The sequence below is a fragment of the Arvicanthis niloticus genome, chromosome 21 (genome assembly GCF_011762505.2).
Source record: "Arvicanthis niloticus isolate mArvNil1 chromosome 21, mArvNil1.pat.X, whole genome shotgun sequence".
Classification (NCBI taxonomy): domain Eukaryota; kingdom Metazoa; phylum Chordata; class Mammalia; order Rodentia; family Muridae; genus Arvicanthis; species Arvicanthis niloticus.
In genome coordinates, this window is record NC_047678.1 from 24,401,934 (window position 1) to 24,420,725 (window position 18,792).

The window sequence follows — 18,792 nt, forward strand, 5'->3', positions numbered from 1 at the left end:
GCAGACATTAAGCCAAGTACCTCACGCATATTAACTCAGTATGAGCTCAACCTCATAGGTAGGTAAAACTGCACACGGCAAATGAGGCAGATCCAACAAACCATAGAGCTAATCCCAGTAGACTGGGGTGGTCCAGAACCATCAAACTAAATAGCCTGGGCTCTTCATTTAGCCTGCTCTATGGCTAAACTGATTAATTCAGCAATGATTGGTCTCTGTACTTTAAACATCTGTATTCATACTATTAGGAAGAATGGCCTGAACACCAAGCCCAAGACCATGTCATCATTTCTGCTTTCTGAGCAGCCTCTGGTGGTGAGGACAGGCACAGCCCACTCACCAGGTACTGTTACAGCCCTGCTGACAGTTTCTGTGGTGAAGGAAGAGTCTTTCACAGTTTCAGAGAAAAACTTAGCATTTAATGTTTCTCTTCAGCTTTGTATAGGTAGAAAAACCTTTAGAGTGTTGACAATTGTAAGAATAGTGTTTTCTCAATATGCACAGCTCTAACTTAGTTCAATAAACAACCACTTTACCGAAGGGTTTCACTATTCAACTAACATTCTCATTCATTCTCTCTCCCTCCCCCCTTTTAATATGTGCATGTGGATTCAAATCCAGCTGCTGAACAGCACCCTCAGAGCATGCACATTCTAGGTGAACACCCCACCACTACAGACCCCTGGTCCTGGAGCTGTGATCAGAGTGAGAGGCAGCCAATGCTCCCCGGTCAGTGAGGTGGAGGTTTTGAGGGAAATGTAACTAGTATACTTAGCAACTATTCACTGATGAAGCTTACATGTGGACTGTTCTTCTCCAGGAGCTCAGTTAACTTTTCTAACAGTGCAATAAGAAACTCTCGAGGTTTTCTCAGCACCCAAGCTGGCTGTGCAATAAATATCCTCAAGAAAACTCCTCCAACAGCGAGCTCACCCTCTGCTTCTCCAAACACCACAGCAAAATCTTCAGGCAACTTTAAAGAGAGGAGAAAGAATCACTAGTAAGCCATCTTAAATTATCACTTGTCTGTGAAATGAGAAATATAAGACCATTAATGAAATCTTCATACAATAAACTAATATAAAAATAGCCATTAGCATTGTGTTTTAGACACAATAAAATTATAGTAATTAAGAGATTTCCTTTTAATGTAGCCTACAATAACGCCTTTAGTCATTTAGTTCAAATGTTAAGTACTACTACTTTTACATGTGTTTGAAGCCTGGCTTTCCAATGGACATATGCATCTATCTTAAGAGCAGAGTAACTAATAGCTACAGGCTGACAAACTGACTCAACAGGAATTAACAACAACAACAAAACTATAAAATAAAAGTACAGTTTACCTTCCAGTTCACATCAGGGTTGTCCCGTTGGTTTTTAAAGTGCCTTGGGGGGAGGGGGGGAGGAGAAAGTAGGAACAGTAAACTTTTGTACACCAACCTTCAGAACAAGTGCTGTGGGACAGGCAGAGCAGGAGCATGTCCCCCGGGATCCCATCTGTACTTACTCCAGCATCATCTCTCTGACAGTTGTGGAAACCTTATCTCTGGAGCTGTCGTTCCAGATCAGCTCTGGATTTTCGTGAGTTCCCTCAAATATATGCACCGCAGCTTCAGGGTTGTCTCTCATGGCATCCATGAATACACTGGGCAGAAATTTCATTAATGTAATTCGAACCTAGGGGAGGAAGTTCAGAGTTTTAAGGGCTACTGCAAACATCTCAGTATCTGACTTATTCCAAGTTTTCTAAGACAGGGTAACAGTGCAATCTATGCTACAGGTTAGATCAGTGACAGTACAAGACCTGGAGAGGGAGAAAAGATAACACTTAATCAATGCCAAGATAACCTTAACAGGATGAGCTGCCATACTTATCCATCCAGTTACTTCTCTGCTCCCTGCAGTTAAAAAACCTGGGAACACTCCAGCCAGGCATGGCACCTTACGCCTGTCATTCCAGCACACAAGAGGCTGAGGTCAGGGGACCGACAGGAGTTAAAGGCAGGTTGGGCTATTTAGGGAGTCCCAGGCCAGCCTGAGCTACAGTGTAAGCAACTGTCATAAAATAGAAGACTCTTGACGGACCGACTGACCGGCCAACCAATATATCCACCCAAGAAAAAATTTAGAAGCCCTCGTGTGAAGTTTCCAGAATACTCTCTCTGTTCAGGTTCATTTATGTGCAACAGAACCATGAGTTTAGTATTTGAATGAATGGCCCATCGGTTCATCTGTAAGCAGTGGTTTGAAGTTATACAGCCTTTCCGGTGCAGAAATTTTTTTTTTTTTTTTTTTTTGGTTTTTCGAGACAGGGTTTCTCTGTGTAGCCCGGGCTGTCCCGTAACTCACTCTGTAGACCAGGCTGGCCTCGAACTCAGAAATCCGCCTGCCTCTCCGGTGCAGAAAATTTAACTTGATCCCTAACCTGCTGTACACACTTGACTGAAGATTTATACCCAGCAGACTGTACCTAATCCTCTGGTCTATGCCTGTGCTCCTCAGCTGCCCAGGACAGGACAGTGGCTTGGCCTACACACCATCTGTTGTGGAGATCTCCTCTCCAGCTCCTCCATGCTGGGTTTACAGGTACATAAGGGCCTGCACATCTTTGTATCAAGGTGCTGGGAATTCCAATTCAGGTCATTTTGCTTGCAAGACAGGCAATGTTCTCACTGAGCCACTTCCTCAGCTCAACCCAACTCTTCTCTTCAAGAGTATAGTGAGCAGCTAACACCCTGCTCCATACTCTCCTGAGCTTTCTGAGTTTTAGCACAGGCTTCCCTAACAGAGAAGAGCAAGCTCAGCTTCCACAGAAAAGCATTTCCTGTCCTTGTCACTCCAGACAGACATGAGATCAAATGTCATGAAATAATTACCAGAATAACTACTATTTTGTGCTTACCTTTGGACCTATTAGTTTATCTGCTGTCATTTTGGCAAAAAGTTCTGCTGTCTGGGATCGAACCTGTGGGTGTGTTGAATTGCAGAACATATCCAATAAATAAATCAAAGCTCCTATGAAAGAAAGAAGAAAAGACCAATGCTCAACTGCAGAGTGACTTTCTCATCAGTACAGCCTCTATTCACTTTCCATGTAATTTCAACTCATTGCATCTTATACTTTTGATCTTAGTCTCTGTCTTTTGATAAGGTCTCATTATTTTGCCTAGTTTGACCCAAAGTCCTTGGCTCAAACGAACCTCCTGCCTCAGCCTGTGCGGCTGGGAACCGGGGCCACCACAATGACTAGCCAGCTGTTTGAGGTTTTAGATCTCTAACAACACTTTCATGCATTCTATTTCAGCACACTGAGCTGGATGGATGAGAAAGAGCGGTGTACATTACCTTTTGCCATGGCTTCTTTGATTATCTTTGTATTTGACGCCAAAGCATAGAGAGTCTCCAGAACAAGCTGTCGGCCTGCAGACCAAAAGACAGATCAAGGGATGGCATTAACCACCAGCTTGCACTTACAGAGCACCCATGTGTGCGGACTCAAGCTTCTATCACTGTGTCACATGATTATACTTCACCTTCAGGGTAACCAGCAAGGCAAGTGGGCTATGGCTGTGTCGTGATGAAGCTGAGGCCCAGCCCACCCAGCCCAAGGTCTCACAGCAAGGGGGTGGTCTGGTTTTCCCACCTATGTCTGTTTCCCTCTCAAGTCCACACTCAGGACCACTATGCTACACTGTCTTCCTACCTCACTGTCTCCTGCATGGCCCCAATCACTACTTCCTAGCACCCAGAGGACAGCCTATTAGGCACCTAAGATTTCTACCTATTGTTACCATCTTAGGAGAAAGAGACAACTGTAACACAGCTGCACTCTGAGGACACAACAGTGTCCTTCTGGGCATAGCCTGCTCCCGTCAACCACTGATGCACTGATGTTCGTAGTCAAGAAGCCAAAGGAATCGAGAGCTGACTGCGAGGAGAGGCTGACAAGTACTGACTGAGATTCAAACAGTGACTATGTTCCTTAGAAAGTGAGAGCAGGCCGAACTATCTAAATAGCAGATATTTAACTTGTAAGAATAAAGTGCCGGGCGGTGGTGGCGCATGCCTTTAATCCCAGCACTTGGGAGGCAGAGGCAGGCGGATTTCTGAGTTCGAGGCCAGCTTGGTCTACAGAGGGAGTCCCAGGACAGCCAGGGCTACACAGAGAAACCCTGTCTCGAAAAACAAAACAAAAAACAAAACAAACAAACAAACAAAAACAAAAAACAAAAAACCAAAAAACAAAACAACAAAAAAAGAATAAAATATGGGCTATGCTATATAAATGAAGCAGGAATAAATTTATATTTTGTCTTTTTAGAAGTTATTTATGTGTATTAATATTTTGCCTGCATGGATGTTTGTGCACAGTATTTGTGCCTGGTGCTCCTCGAGGTCAGAAGAGGGTGTCGGATGTCCTGGGACTGGAGTTATGATTGTGAGCTGCCACGTAGGTGCTGGGACGTGAACCCAGGTCCTCTGCAAGAGCAACCAGTGCTCTAAAATGCTGAGCCATCTCTCTTCCTCCTAAATTTACATTTTGAAACTGAGATGTTTTACTTTACCTACCAGCTTGGTTTTGCATTAAGTATTACAAAGCTTGAAAAAGAAAAAACCACCTAAACATGTAGGTATGGCAATAATAATCTGCAAATGGGTTTTTTAAGGTTGCCATTTTGTTCTCCTCTTCCTCTTTTTCCTTCCCTTCCTCCTCTTCCTCTTCCTCCTCCTTTTGAGACAGGATTTCATAGTGTAACCCTGGCTAGCTTAGAACTCAGAGATCCATTTACTCCTGCCTCCTGAGTGCTACCATTTTAAAGCTATTCCAAGTTTGCTATTTATTAAAAAGAAAAAAAAAAACAGTATTTATGAAGAATACAACTCCATTCGATTAGTTGACCATGAAGAACCAACAAACAATACAAGAAGATCCATGAAGGCCCAACTCTCAGACTGAAGGGAGTTAGAATTAAGGTCCACACACAATCCAGAAGTTAGTTAAATTGACTGGTAATCTATCACAGTATTTATTTTGTGACTGGAACTGTACTGCAAATGGCTGATACTTCAATGACCTTCCACAAAGCAACCTTAAGGCTAGAACCAGCACAATGGCCAACTATTATGGTGGGAAACTACTGCTTTCAAGGAACTGGCATCAGCACAAGCTGTACTCAGGAAATCAAGCTGCTGTATTCTACAATCTTCTCGGTGATATCTCTATGGGTATTAAATAAATGATAACAGGCATAGGATTAAGTACACAGTAATCACTACTTTTAAGCATACTTTCTAGTATCCGAAATCTTATAATTAAAATACAGCATGGAGCGCTGGCATGTGTTCAGTTATTCATACCTAGGCTCTGCTCAACAAACTGACACTTCCAGGTTATTTTCCTGAGGTTTTAGACGTTTTTTACTCCTCAGATTCTACTTTTATATAGGAAACAATGGAATTTCATTCACTTATATAAAACATAATTAGAAAGACAAATCTAGTATGGTAACTACTACTTCAAATACTCCAGAACTCAGCATGGATGACGTGTGTCTGATGTGTATCAACTGTGAACTGCTGTTCCCTGTGAGCTGTCAGGCTGTGGTTCATCTGCGCATTCACTTACTTGATGGCAACGAGTGTAGAAGAGCCAACAAGTTGGACAAAACCATGGATTCTGCAATGTTATTGACACAGTCTTGGTTGGATGTCACTATATTCACAACCTGAAAATTAATTAACAAGACATTAAATAATTGTGACCCTAAATTAAATGAAGTGGTGGTTTTATAAAAGTGACAAACATGTTTGGAAGACAAAACACTTAATTTTTTGAAGAGTCTAATTTCAAAAGATTGGCTCTTAATGTGATCATCTGAGAAACCTGCTGTCTGACACTGAATGCTCCCCTCCCCCTGAACTGTGGTCACAGATGGAGAGCAGTTAGGGAGGATGGGTCTTCACTATGATTCTCTCTTGCTTTAGGAGAAGGTATCCTTAGTAGCTAATACAACAAGCTACTCTAACCTCCATTATTGAGAAATTGATGTATTTTTCTTTCTCTAGCCACTGCTGAATATAACTAAAGACTGATGCCACTTGAACCACTTTTAGCACTTCAGAACACTGTATTCTAGACCTACTAATGTTTGCTTAAAAAGTTACAAGATGTAGCTGCCTTGTCTGGCTTCAGTGGGAGAAGATTCACCTAATCCCGTAGAGACTTGATGTCCCAGGATTGGGGAATGGGAGGAGCACTCTCTCAGAGTTGAAGGGGATGGGATGAAGAACTCTGGGAGGGAGGACTGGAGGGAGGTGTGTGGCAACATTTGGGATGTAAATAAATAATACATTTAAAAAAAGTTACTAGATGGCTGGGTGGTGGTGGCACAAGCCTTTAATCTCATTACTCAGGAGGCAGACGCAGGTGGAGATTCTATAGAGTAAGTTCCAGGACAGCCAAGGTGACATAATAAACTCTGCCTTCAACGCCCCCCCCCCAAAAAAAAAACAACTCTGAAGGAAGTAAACGTCCTCAACATAAAGAAAATGCTTGTTAACACTATCTGACATGTTTAAGGACTATTCTGTTAAGGATGTGATAGGCTGAGAAACGTAATCTTAGGACACATTACCCAGTGCTGTTTGCTTGTTTTTAAAAGCTACTCTGTACCCGCTCTTGCAGGGTTGAAACTGGTGTTTTCAGTAATAAACCATGTATTATAATGACAGGGCCATCTGTGGATGACTTAGTTGCCTGGACAAACACTACCAAGACCAGGGGCTTCCTGATCCTGTCAACAGCTGCAATCTAAACAGCATCTATGGTTTCATTCTTTTTGAGAAAGGGCCTCCAACTTCTCTGGGAGCCTTAACTCACAAAGGCTTGTGATATTCTAACTCTCCACCAAGGGTCTGCAAGCCTTGCTGAAACAGTTACTTCTGTGCTATGTGTACAACAGAGAGAGAGAGAGCAGCTAAGAGGAGAGAGGTTAGGGTCAATCCTCAGGAGGTGTCCCGGTCACAGTACATCCTTCTGTGGGCATCAAGACAGGGAACTGCCTTCTCCTCTTGTTTATCTGTTGCTACTAAACTTTCGAGTAAAAACAGCCTAGTCCCTAACTCACCCCACACAACACTCTACAAGATACTTAGGTCCCAACGCATGTGAATGACAGATAGAACCACCCTGAATGACAGTGTCCAGCATTTGCTCTTTAAAGTTACATTGATAGTTACATTAATTCAATACATGATTTTGGCCTAATAGACAGAGTGAATATAACAGACAGGCTTTCATTAACTTTAGATAATGTTTAATCAAGTCTCAAACCGTTGACAGTAAGTGGTAGGAAATACAACATTCCTTAGCACAAGCCATTTTTACCTCTAAGGCCAGTTGCTGCACTTGACCAGCTCCATGGACTCGGAGAAGAGAAAATATTAACTTAAAGTGCCCAATGCATTCACTTTCAGAACCTAGGGAATAAGAAGAAGCAGCTTTATTTATTTACAAGAAGTACACTTGCAGGCCTTTGGCAAACACCGCCATTGGCTGTGAACTGTGTCTCTGAAACTCTGAGGGGCATCTAGAAGCTGTCCAGGGCGTTAAGCCTCAAACAGCAGAACATCAGTTTCTTGGGTTTGCTTCCATGCCTACCTCTAGCCCCAGACTAAAAACAAGAAAAATTTCAAATAATCAGCCCAAATACGACTCACAAATGTTAAACAGAGTAAGGTAACTTTACTCATTCCTTCTAGTGGTTTCCACCTACAGCCCACAGGCTGCATGAGCCTCTGGACACACATAAATGCAGCCCCAACACCATGTAAAGTGAACCAAAGCACTGTGGGGCTTGCTGGTGTTGGTGTTTTGGGGAGGGTAACGAAGACAACGAGTCACTTATTTTCTCGATCACACTCTGATGATGATAGCGATCTGACTGTGCATACTGGGCACAGCTGTGTCTAGACCTGAGGATTATCCCTTCCCTCAACCCAATTGAATTTTGGGAGCATCTGACATCATTTAGCCTTTAACTAAGACTAGAACAGAAGTCTGCCACATAAAGACAACGTACAAACAAGTTGATACGCATGCACCAAGGATTTTTCCTGAGAGAACAGTGATGTTTCCACTCTTACCTGCTTCGGTACCAACCCCACACACCTGCTGACACTCTTGTCAGTTAAGCAAGCCCACTGCCTGCTACTGCACAGCTATAAAAACTGTAATCTTTTGAAGTTCTAGATGCCTTTATCCCCAACAAGCCTGCAAACTTCAAACCACATGTCAATATGGTTGAACAGTCACTACTAATCACTGGGATTCAGGAGAGTGCGGAGAGCATGGTCCCAACACAGGATCATCACAGGGATTGGAGCTAAGTTCCTGTGCTTGCCCTGCCCTGCTGCTTTACTAGTGCAGACCACCAACTTCCTATGCTGAAGTCTCCCTGGGCCTCAAAACACCAGTAGTATTTTACAATGTCAACCACAACAACACAGAATGATGCTCTCTCTGGGTTTTAAAAGTTTTTAATTTTTCTAATATTGTTACTAGTTATTTGAATAAAACTGGCAAATGCCAAAAAGCTAAAAATTATAATAGCACTTCAATATTCCCTGAAGAAGGTAAATAAATATCTTGAAGAAATCTGAACTGAATTTATGTTGTGTAGGGTCTCACTGCTGGCATAAGTTAGAAATGAAGGATGTGTTAAGGTTATAGCTTTAACTGCACTGTACCCATCCAGAGCCAGGTGCTTTAGTGGTTATCTGGAACCTTTAGAATGTCCTTTAAAAAGACATTCAAGAGAAAAACTCTTAGTCTTTTAATTATTCCATTTTCACACAAAAAACTTCAGGAAAATTTTTCTGAAAAAAATCAAGAAAAAAATATGAGTATCCATATGCAAATAGTACTGTGTTGAGGACCAAAAAGGGAACATTTAGATCATCTAAGAACTAAATACAAGCACATAAACATGACCTGCCAATCTATACCAGTAACGTGAAATTCCACAATAACAAACGATGTTACTCCAGTTTATTCTTTCTTAAACATGAACTCTTCTAAACATGGTCCCCAATGTCTCTCCCAGACTTATTTACAGGTAGGAGACAATAATAAAGTCGACTCCCTTTATTACTATATCACATGGAGCAGAAGAGCCAATGTGGTTTTCCCTGAGCCTCCACAATAAAACTGAGAATGTGTTGAAACTCTGGTTGCTCTGTTGTAATGGTGGCGCTATGAATCGAGGGGATAATCACGCACCTGGGTTGTATTTGATGACATTTCTCAGAGCTTCCAAAGCCATTTCCACTCTTGGTAAGCGGTCTCCGTGTTGCTCAGACTCCACTTTTGCAGCATGAGTGATGGCCATGAATGTGTGCAGGTATTGGGCCTGAGAGCCTATGTAATCCAACAGACTTGCAGCAAACTCTTTTGGAACCTAAGCCAAGCATATGCATATTTAAATGTGTCACTGTAATAGCCTATGCTGAAGGTTTTTAGAGTAAAATAAAGAACCTCAAGCCACAGAATGGATGTGATTAAACTGTAAATACAAATGAACACAGCTATGCAGACAGCACTCCATCAAGGAGTGGGAAAAGCCAAAACCAAATAAAATTTACCTCATCTTCTGACATTTTCCACACTTTGACCAGTATCTTGGTACAAGTGTTTAGGATATCTGTCCCCTTTACCAATCTAATAAGAGCATACATAATGTGTTTTTTTACAATTATGTTGCACCTTTATAATATAAAAAGTATATATAATTACATCAGAAATTCAGGGGTTAGGTCTCCAATGGCCTTTACCAACCACTTAACGTACTTTATAGGCTAGCTAGTTAAACCTACTTACTAATCCTGTGAATAATAATATACATTATATTTTGGTAAATACCAATTTCAAGAACAAGTTCTAAAACAAAGCATTATTTCTCACCCAACTTGGTGGTAAATGACTGTTAATCTTAGGTATTTGGGGGGCTGAAACAGGAGAATTTTGAATTCAAGGCTAGCTGGGCCACAAAGCAAACACATGTTATGATTTACTTCTCTTTTTACAAGCTATTTAATTACAAAATTCTTGCCTTCCCCTCAAAGCAGCAAATAAGAGTAGCAGCTGTTTATGAGCTGCATGAAACTCGAGTGTTCAACAATGTGACCCACAGTTCTCAACCTTCCTAATGCTGCCACCATTTAATACAGTTCTTCATGTCGTGTTAACCCCAACCATACAATTCTTTCTTTGCTAGTTCTTAACTATAATTTTGCTAGTATGAATCATAATGTAATATGATATGCAACCCTGAGAAAGGTTGTTTGGCCCACAGGTTGAGAACCACTGAACTCAATCACGAGGCTCATCAGCTAGCTGTTAAGGGTTGCGGCACCCACCCAGGCTAACGTCTAAAGAAGTTGGCCAGTAAAGAGGTATCAATCTGTAAAATGTGAAAGAGTCACTAGACCTTAGTAGGTATGATCAACAGCATCAGACAAAACTAAAAGCCAAGCACTTACCTCTAGCTGGAAAGTTGGAACTTCATTATAGACTCTAACAAAAATCTCACCCACAATAAGTTCTTTGGCATGTTCACTGTAGACAAATTCTGCCCCATAAGTTTTGTCACAATCGCCCTTTATAAAAAGAAAAACAAGACTGTTAGATGTAAGAATTCAATGTCCAGTTTAAGTCTACCCCACTTTGTATAATAATGCACCGAATATGTCAAGAAGGGCACTCACTTTGAGAGAGGGCAAACATGGCTGGAACAGGCAGTGACAGAACGTTTTACTTCTGCTAGATCATCAGGGCTCATCCTCAAGTCTCAGAAGAGCACTGGATGAGGCAGAGCTGGCAGATGAAACATACTATGACACTACTCTTCTCATTCTTCCAGTGGACACTTGGCTCAGCCATGCTATAGGGTGTGTGTGTGTGTGTGTGTGTGTGTGTGTGTGTGTGTGTGTGTGCGCGCGTGCCCGTGCACGGCACACTACAGTCAGACTGGGAGTTACAAGTAATAAATTGAACTAAAGTGCCCAATTCTCCCAGTGCACTAATATTGTAAACAGATGTTGACTGTACGGAAGTAGTGACAATGAGAAAATCCTAATGCAGTGTTTTAAAGACTTAAATACATGTGTGTGCCTGTCTGTGTGGGTTTGTACAGGTGAGTCCAGGTGACTCTGGGGCAGATGTGTCAGAGATCCCCCTGGTGCTGTAGTTACACGAATTATGAGCTGCTTCTAGGGCTGGGAATACAGCTCTGGTCCTCTGAGGAGCAGTAGGTGCTCCCAGCTCCTGAGTCTTCCCTCACACCCTAGAGGACTAGTTCATAACACCAGGCTATCCTTGAAATGCCCAGCTAAGCGGTGGTTAGAGCTGTTGACTAAACATTTAATTGGTGAATAGCACATTGCTTCATTAAGACTCATTTAATCAGAATAAGCCACCTAAGAAAATATAAAACATTCACATACCTTTTTGATCATATTTTCTTGTTGGGACTCAAGAAACTCAAGGAGTTCTGCCCTTGTGGAGTTGTTCCACATCAAATACGGGCTCTCTGTGTTGCTGTTAAGCATCTTCAGGATCTAGGGAGACAGGGTTACTGTTAAGTCAGGGCCCTGAGGTAACAGACCTTGATTGATCCCTGTCAGTCTGACCAGCTTGCTGATGCTCTCCTTCTTGCAGTTAAGAAGAACCAAGGCTACAAAAGCTGCCACAGCTCTTGTCTGAGTAAATGTGAAACTGGGACTGAAATCTGAGCCTTATTTCAAGCCACTCGCCAGACCCAGTTCTGCCCGTGCACTATTAAGTACTGAGTTAGCAGTAGTTCTAAGACAGCCACACCTACTTGTTTCACATACATATACTTGAAAGCAAAATCTGACTTCGGAAGCACACTCATAAGAAAGGAAAATAAAGCGGGGTGGGGTAGGGTGGGGTGGCAGCTTGAATGGCCTGTCTCTGCCCTGACTCAGGCCACAGCTGAGGAGCTCTGCAGATAGATGGGGCTTCCTTTTGGCTTTCTTCAACTCGAAGTATAAATGCATTCCACATCTCAAGTGACAGAATGAAAAGTGTTTTCATTTCTCATTTCCAAAGCTCTAGGCCAGGAAGAAAGTAGAGTATGTGTGGTGGTTTGAATGAGAATGGCCTCTTAGGCTCATATATTTAATGTCTGGTTCCCAGCTATCAGAACTGTTTAGGAAGGGTTATAGCCTATGTGAGGAAAATAAATTATGAGAAAACTTCTCACTCAAGAGATCTAGCAGTTTAAAATAAATATCTCATTAAATATAGATATAAATTATATAAAGACTTGATTTTGACATAAAACATTATAAGGCTGCAGACAGTAATCATGAACTTGGTAGTATTTCTGAGGAGGATGTTTGCAGTCAGCAAAAAGCATCAAACTAGAGAGTAAAAGATCCAGCCGAGAACACTGCTTGTTCCTCCTTATGGGAACTGCATCCCCATACAGACCACCACAAGCATATACAACTTCAAAGCAAGTGAAAGCTTAAACTCTACAAGCACTTGGAATTTTAGAAGCCTGAGGACGTTTTTCCTCATAAAAGTAATAGACAACAAAAATAAAGAAAGAAAAAAAGAAGAAAAAAGAAAAACCGGTCCTCTGTTGTATGTTCTCAGGATGACCACAGCTAACATCTGGTGTGTATCCACCACTCCATTAGTTTTCTGACAACAAATATGGGTTCTGACCTGTTCACTTAATTCTTTCTTGTTTTATTTTTGAGCAGGTCGCACTTTGTAGCTAAGGCTGGCCTCTTCTTAATCTTTCTTTATGAACAACCTAAGCGCTGAATTAATAAACCTTTTAAAATCTTGAAGCTTCTCTTACATAAAACACTCAGCATGTACTTAGTGTAGCTCTACAGTTTAACTCTTCAACACTGTTTTCCTAGACTGCTTCCCAATGCCCTCACAAAGAGACACACATGTTGGGAGGTCGCTGAAGTAGTGCTTATTTTTATCATGAAATATGCATGAATACTGATGTATAAATACATTTATGTAGCAGTAAGAATAAGCTATGACTTATAAGAGACATCTAAAGAAACTCGGTCCCTGACTGGAAACATCACTGCAAACACATTCTCTTGTCTGAGCCCTTTGTGACCCAAGGCTGGTAAGAATTATGGTAGGCTGTGTTACTGAGAAACATGAAGCTAATTCTCGATCCTAGAGGTTAGACTCCAAGGTGTGTTGTCACTGCCATAAACCCTCAATACACTTGTTTTCTTGGCTGAGAGAACAAGCATATGAATATGCAATTCTCAGGTTTCTTAGAGCAATAGGGATCATCCTGGTCCTTCATTACTTAAAGGACTTTCACTATTCACAAACCCTGGCTAGCGCTACTCCATACCTCAGTAGTACTAGCTACAGCTAGTTTTCGAGCAATGTAGGGCGTCAGCATGCCAGCTAAACTCTTCCTTACAGTTGGATTTTCTGGGGTTGCTTGGTCTTCAGGCAAATACCCACCAAGGCGACTCAGAGCATGGACACTGAGTTTGGCCAGACTGTTGGCTACTTCCTGTTATTAAAAAAAAAATACATTAAAGTATGTATATATGTCTCCTTACATTAGTGACACAACAGAAACATTTTAATGATCAAAATGGAAACAGCTAGCACAGTGGCATCAAATTAGCATCACAGAGCTGGTGCCTTCGAGATTTATTTTGTTTGCAAACAGGGAAATCCCTTAGCACCCACATGTTCATCTGGACCCAATGCAGTGTCTTACAGAATCACTTGAAAGCAGAAGGAAGAGGAAGAGATAGTGTTCTGGTGTGTATATGCTCAGCTCAGGGAGTGGCACTATTAGAAGGTGTGGCCATGTAGGAGTAGGTGTGTCACTGTGGGTGTGGGCTTTAAGGCCCTCATCCTAGCTGCCTGGAAGTCAGTATTCTGTTAGCAGCCTTCAGATGAAGATGTAGAACTCTCAGCTCCTCCTGCACCATGCCTGCCTGGATGCTGTCATGTTCCTGCATAATGATGGGCTGAACCTCTCAACCTGTAAGCCAGCCCCAATTAAATGTTGTCCTCTAGAAGGATTGCCTTGGTTATGGTGTCTATGCACAGCAGTAAAACCCTAAGACAGACAGTAAGGTAGGCTTGACTGATAGATTCACATGATGGAAATATGAACTATGAACAACTACAAATATAAGCCAAGAAATAAAAAAAGATAAAAAAAACCAAAACAACTATAAAAATCAGACAAGTACAAAGGTGTGGAGAGCTAGTCCCAACACCTTGATATATTATTGTCTTCCTATTATATAAACTACATAAACAATTCTGAAATCACAAAATTGATTCTGAGTAACTGAGAAAATATTTTATCATCTCTGTTCCTTAGATTCCCTTGCCTTAATTAAATCCCTCAAATACAAGCAGTTAAAACCAAAAGGGGTTGGGTATGGTAGTACATAGCTATAATCCCTGCACTGGAGAGCTGGAGGCAGGACAGTCTGGGCAGTGCAGTGACTCTGAGGTCACTGTGGATTGTATTTTGCTAGCGTCAGGAGCAGTCAACAGCCACCTTGAAACACAGCATCTCTGAATGGCTCAAGCTTTGCTTCCCAATGACTTACTAAAAGGCCACATGGGTTTGAGCTAAAGTTACCTGCTGGTTTGTTTCTTCATTTTTCTGAATGCCACTCTCTTCTAATGTATAGTCGTAGTTAAACAGATAAACAAGCAGATACCACAAGATTCCAGCCTGAAATAGATGTGTCTGTAGCCAGAAATCCACAGCAAAAGAGCTGACACATTCTACTGCGAGGGCAGCCACCCGTGGGATACACTGCAAGGAGAAGAAAGAACTGACTTGCAGGATGAAAACACTGCCAAGGACAACCAGCAATGGGCACAGGCCAGCTAGCTATCTCTTGTACAAAACATTGCATAGTGTGCAAAGACTCAGACAATCCCTTTTCTTGACTTTCATCTAAATACAATAAAGCATCAATAGCAACACTGTTAATACAATCAGAGGTTTGAGCTTCACGTCAGCATCCTCATTCCTACTAAACCTGAAGGCATCAAGCGGAAGCAACTGAGAACTCTAATCAGGTTCCCCAGTCCCAGCTGCCTCATTCCAAGGTCTGTGCCTCCATCCCTTCTACTCAAGGCAGCTCAAGTCTCTTCCCAGTCAGTCATAGCATCTTCAGAGCTGGCTTCTCAGTAGTTCCCTGGGAATCAGCATGTTCTTAGATCTCGGAAGCCTTCATAGTCAGCAGTGACTGGACCACAGGTTTTACAAAGTCCTGCCCTTTTATTGGATTTTACTCCCATCATCTCTTTTCTTCTTTGGAAATTAAGTCCGACTCACTTCTTCCAGCTATGTCACTCTGGTGTTACCTTTTGTGTGGCAGAATAGGAGCAAACCCCATTATGTACAGCAATGTTTTTACAAGAATACTTAGAGATACAAGTGACTTACTTAAAAATAATTTTAGGTAAGCACATGGCTATAAATCAAACACTGGCTGTTTGAAAGAAAACCCACGGTGAGTGTATCCAGAGAGGACAGGTGTGACAGGTGTGACAGGTGTGAGCTATACCTTGCCAAAATACAGCACCCGGCAGAGGTCCTTGATGATGGCAGGCATTTCTGTGATCTTCTCCCGGCACTCTTCAAACTGGGCAGCCACACTATAGCATCTGCTTATGTGTCCACACACCTGCAGACAGCACAGGAGACAGAAGCAGCCACATGTGCAGACACAACAAGACACACAGATGTGAGATGATGCTTAATATTTTATGTGATGCTCTACTATTAAACAGGACATTTTGACTGAATTAGCAGAAATCTTAAGATTTCTTATAGGTGCAGAAACCAGCATACCACGCACAGACAGACATCACAGCCTGTTTTTGTGCCACCACTGAGTCAAGAATACTTTTGTTCTTTAAAAATTTTAAAAGTGTTATTAAAAAACCAATAAAATGCAAAAGACTATATACCAGAGAATAAAAACCTAATACCTTATATGTTTGCTCAACTTTTACTTTAAAAGAGCTCATGGGATTCTTAGTTAAGGTATTTTTGTGCATTTATTAACAGGGCACGATACTGTAAATTCTTTGAATATCAACGTAGCAGCTGCAACTCAAAGCCAGTACTCAACTGATATATATCCTAAGTCTAGAGAAATGAAGGGCCAAACAAAAAGCCATGCTCTGTAATTTAGTGAATTCATAATGGGTTTTCCATCAAAAAAAAAAATCAAGCTCTTTCAACCTCCACAAACAATAACCAGTTAATATACTTGGTGGAGGAAAGGGGAGGAGACTGGAGAGGTGCAGAGGGGAGCGAGCTGAGAAGGACAGAAGAATGAGTGTGTGAAGCTGCTGATGGGAGGGAGCCTGAGGGCCAGCACACTGCACTCTACTTTCTTTAGAAAGAGGAAGGTGACGGCAGCAAGGACAGTTAGAGCTTCCGCTGCAAACCTGCTTGAATCACACCTGCAGTCCACCCTCTGGTGAGAAACTTAGTAGGGCAGGAGGCTGGAAGGCAGATCTGTGTGAACATCCAGCTGATGTCTGAACTGCCCGTCTATCATGGAGCTTAGCCTCACCTGCACTGACATGTCACTTGGCTTACTGGAGCGATTCAGGACAGCCACACAGCGACTAAATGCCTCCTGTAACACCTGTCAAGAAAGAAGTATGCCATTAATTCTCCATTTGACTTGAAAGATAAAAAGCTTTTTCTAGCAGGGGTAAGAACACATAACCTTTTACTATTACATGTTTGGTAACTAAGCACTAACTCAATTGACATATGTTAAATAAACAGGTTTTTAAAAAGGGCCTCAGGGGTTTGCTGCTTCCTAACAGCCTTCCCAGGCACTACTCTGTACTCAGCATTCTCTTTCCCACCTGGGGACTCAGGACTCTCTTACTCTTAGAAAATGAGCTCCCTTTTACCTTTGATTTTGGCACGAGAATGCAGAGACTATGAAGCTATGCTATCTGCTGGAATAAAGGAAAAGGAAAAACTGTACTAAATGCATTTGCACTGAGAGATGCTGTACTGTAAGAGCCACTTAATGTGCCTGGACAAGTGTAAAGATCAGCCGGTGGAAATGTCCTATTACCTCTAAGCCGTTCTCCCTTCTGAGCTCTTCTGCGTTGAGGGCTGAGCAGTTGACTGTGTGGAAAGCCAGCTCTGCAGCCGCAGGCAACAGTGGTGATTCTTTTGAGAAGAGGAAGTCATCTGAAGTCTCCATTGTTATAGTCCTAATGAGCATGGGGTAACCTGCATATTTATAAGGCTGTAACTCTAAAGTAACAGAAAGACAGTGTTAGGTCACACCACAGCTCAGTATGCTACCTCAAAAAAAAATCACAGTCCTCTATTAACCCTCTCTTAATTTACCTTTCCTTTCCGGAGGGCTCATGTAACGGATTACAATATTTTCCAGTAAGTTAACTGCACTTGTCATGAAAATAACTGATTTTGCAGAATATCTGCTTTCTGCCATCCAGGTGACCTTTATGATTTCTCACCGGATCACATGCTGTGACACACAGCAAGTACTCCTGCAGTCACGCTGGCGTTCAGCACACAACTCTCTGAGGAAGAGTGAGCTTCTGTGTGGAGCACATTAGCACTCTGTGATCAGCTTCTAAGAACAGGCTCCCTGCTCTTTCTATCTTACTATTTGTTTTAAACATTTATAAATCCTGAAATATGAATTGTTATTAGAAATACTAAATAGAAAATGTATTAACCATTTGCCCAATTCTGTTCTGATTAAGTACAGTTAGAGGTGAAAGCTGTCACCCACAGGTAGTGTTTGCAAAAGAAAAAACCTATTAAATGAGGCAAGGCTATGCAAATAGTCATATTATATTTTTAAATTTATTTCTCATGTATATAAGTGTTTTGTCTGCATTTATATATGCATATTTATGCATGCCTTGTGCTCTTGGAGGCCAGTAGATGGAATTGGGTCCCCTGGAACTAGATATATGGATGGTTGTAAGCTGCCACGTGGGTTCTGGGAGTTGAACCTGGGTCTTATGGAAGTGCAGCCAGTCTTAACCACTGAGCCACTTCTCCAGCCTCTTGAGCCATGATATTTTTAAACATGTATGTAATTTCACTTGTAATAAGAATAAAGTGTTTTTGTATTTTGAAACTGATCAATAATTACCTGCCTTAAGTTATACTGTTTTAAGCTGACTTAAGAAGAAACAAAGTAAATATGTAGGTATGTGTATTTAAAACAAATTATTCAAGGTTTTAATGTGGATTTGTAACCTCATTCTTAGTTCTGGAAACCATAGAGCTAAGACTTCTTATGTATGTGTTCTCTTTAAGATATACTAAAGCACGTCAAGGAAGCTCTCCTCACTGATCCAATTGCTAACTTCTCAGCTGCCCCTTCCAAATCTAATCACAATTCCTTCTCATCCTAAATTCCCCAGACATCGCATGCTGTTCTCAAACCCCCACCATGTGCTCTGCTTCCTTCTCTCTCCACACCATCTTACATCGTTCTTAAGCCAATAGATTATCTGCTGTAAGAAATTCAACAAAGAATCAAATATTTCAACATCCCCTTAGATACTCTGGGCTTTTAACTGCTAGGACTACATTTAGACAACTCTAAAGTGACACTTCACTGAAAGCAGTGCTTTTCTAACTATAAGGACACAGCATCCTAAGAATGACAGTACGAAGTAGGAGATGTGCAATGGATAATCTTGTC

At 41.7% G+C, this 18,792-nt stretch overlaps 1 protein-coding gene across 3 annotated transcripts in view; it reads right to left on the reverse strand.

The window, feature by feature from the left end:
• Window positions 1–18,792, reverse strand: part of Dnajc13 (DnaJ heat shock protein family (Hsp40) member C13) — a 101,378-nt gene that overhangs the window by 12,568 nt on the left and 70,018 nt on the right. For all 3 annotated transcript variants that reach the window (XR_013105561.1, XM_034483755.1, XM_076917382.1), the window contains 15 exons: window positions 17,173–17,357; window positions 16,651–16,725; window positions 15,631–15,750; window positions 14,691–14,870; window positions 13,425–13,592; window positions 11,506–11,619; window positions 10,543–10,659; window positions 9,284–9,461; window positions 7,391–7,482; window positions 5,630–5,729; window positions 3,349–3,423; window positions 2,906–3,018; window positions 1,511–1,680; window positions 1,347–1,389; window positions 800–973 (listed from right to left, as the gene is read on the reverse strand). Coding sequence is in view for 2 of the 3 variants with exons in the window: in XM_034483755.1 (XP_034339646.1) it covers window positions 800–973; window positions 1,347–1,389; window positions 1,511–1,680; window positions 2,906–3,018; window positions 3,349–3,423; window positions 5,630–5,729; window positions 7,391–7,482; window positions 9,284–9,461; window positions 10,543–10,659; window positions 11,506–11,619; window positions 13,425–13,592; window positions 14,691–14,870; window positions 15,631–15,750; window positions 16,651–16,725; window positions 17,173–17,357 (1,904 nt within the window). In the remaining variant the exon portion in view is untranslated. The remainder of the gene's footprint in view (window positions 1–799; window positions 974–1,346; window positions 1,390–1,510; window positions 1,681–2,905; window positions 3,019–3,348; window positions 3,424–5,629; window positions 5,730–7,390; window positions 7,483–9,283; window positions 9,462–10,542; window positions 10,660–11,505; window positions 11,620–13,424; window positions 13,593–14,690; window positions 14,871–15,630; window positions 15,751–16,650; window positions 16,726–17,172; window positions 17,358–18,792) is intronic.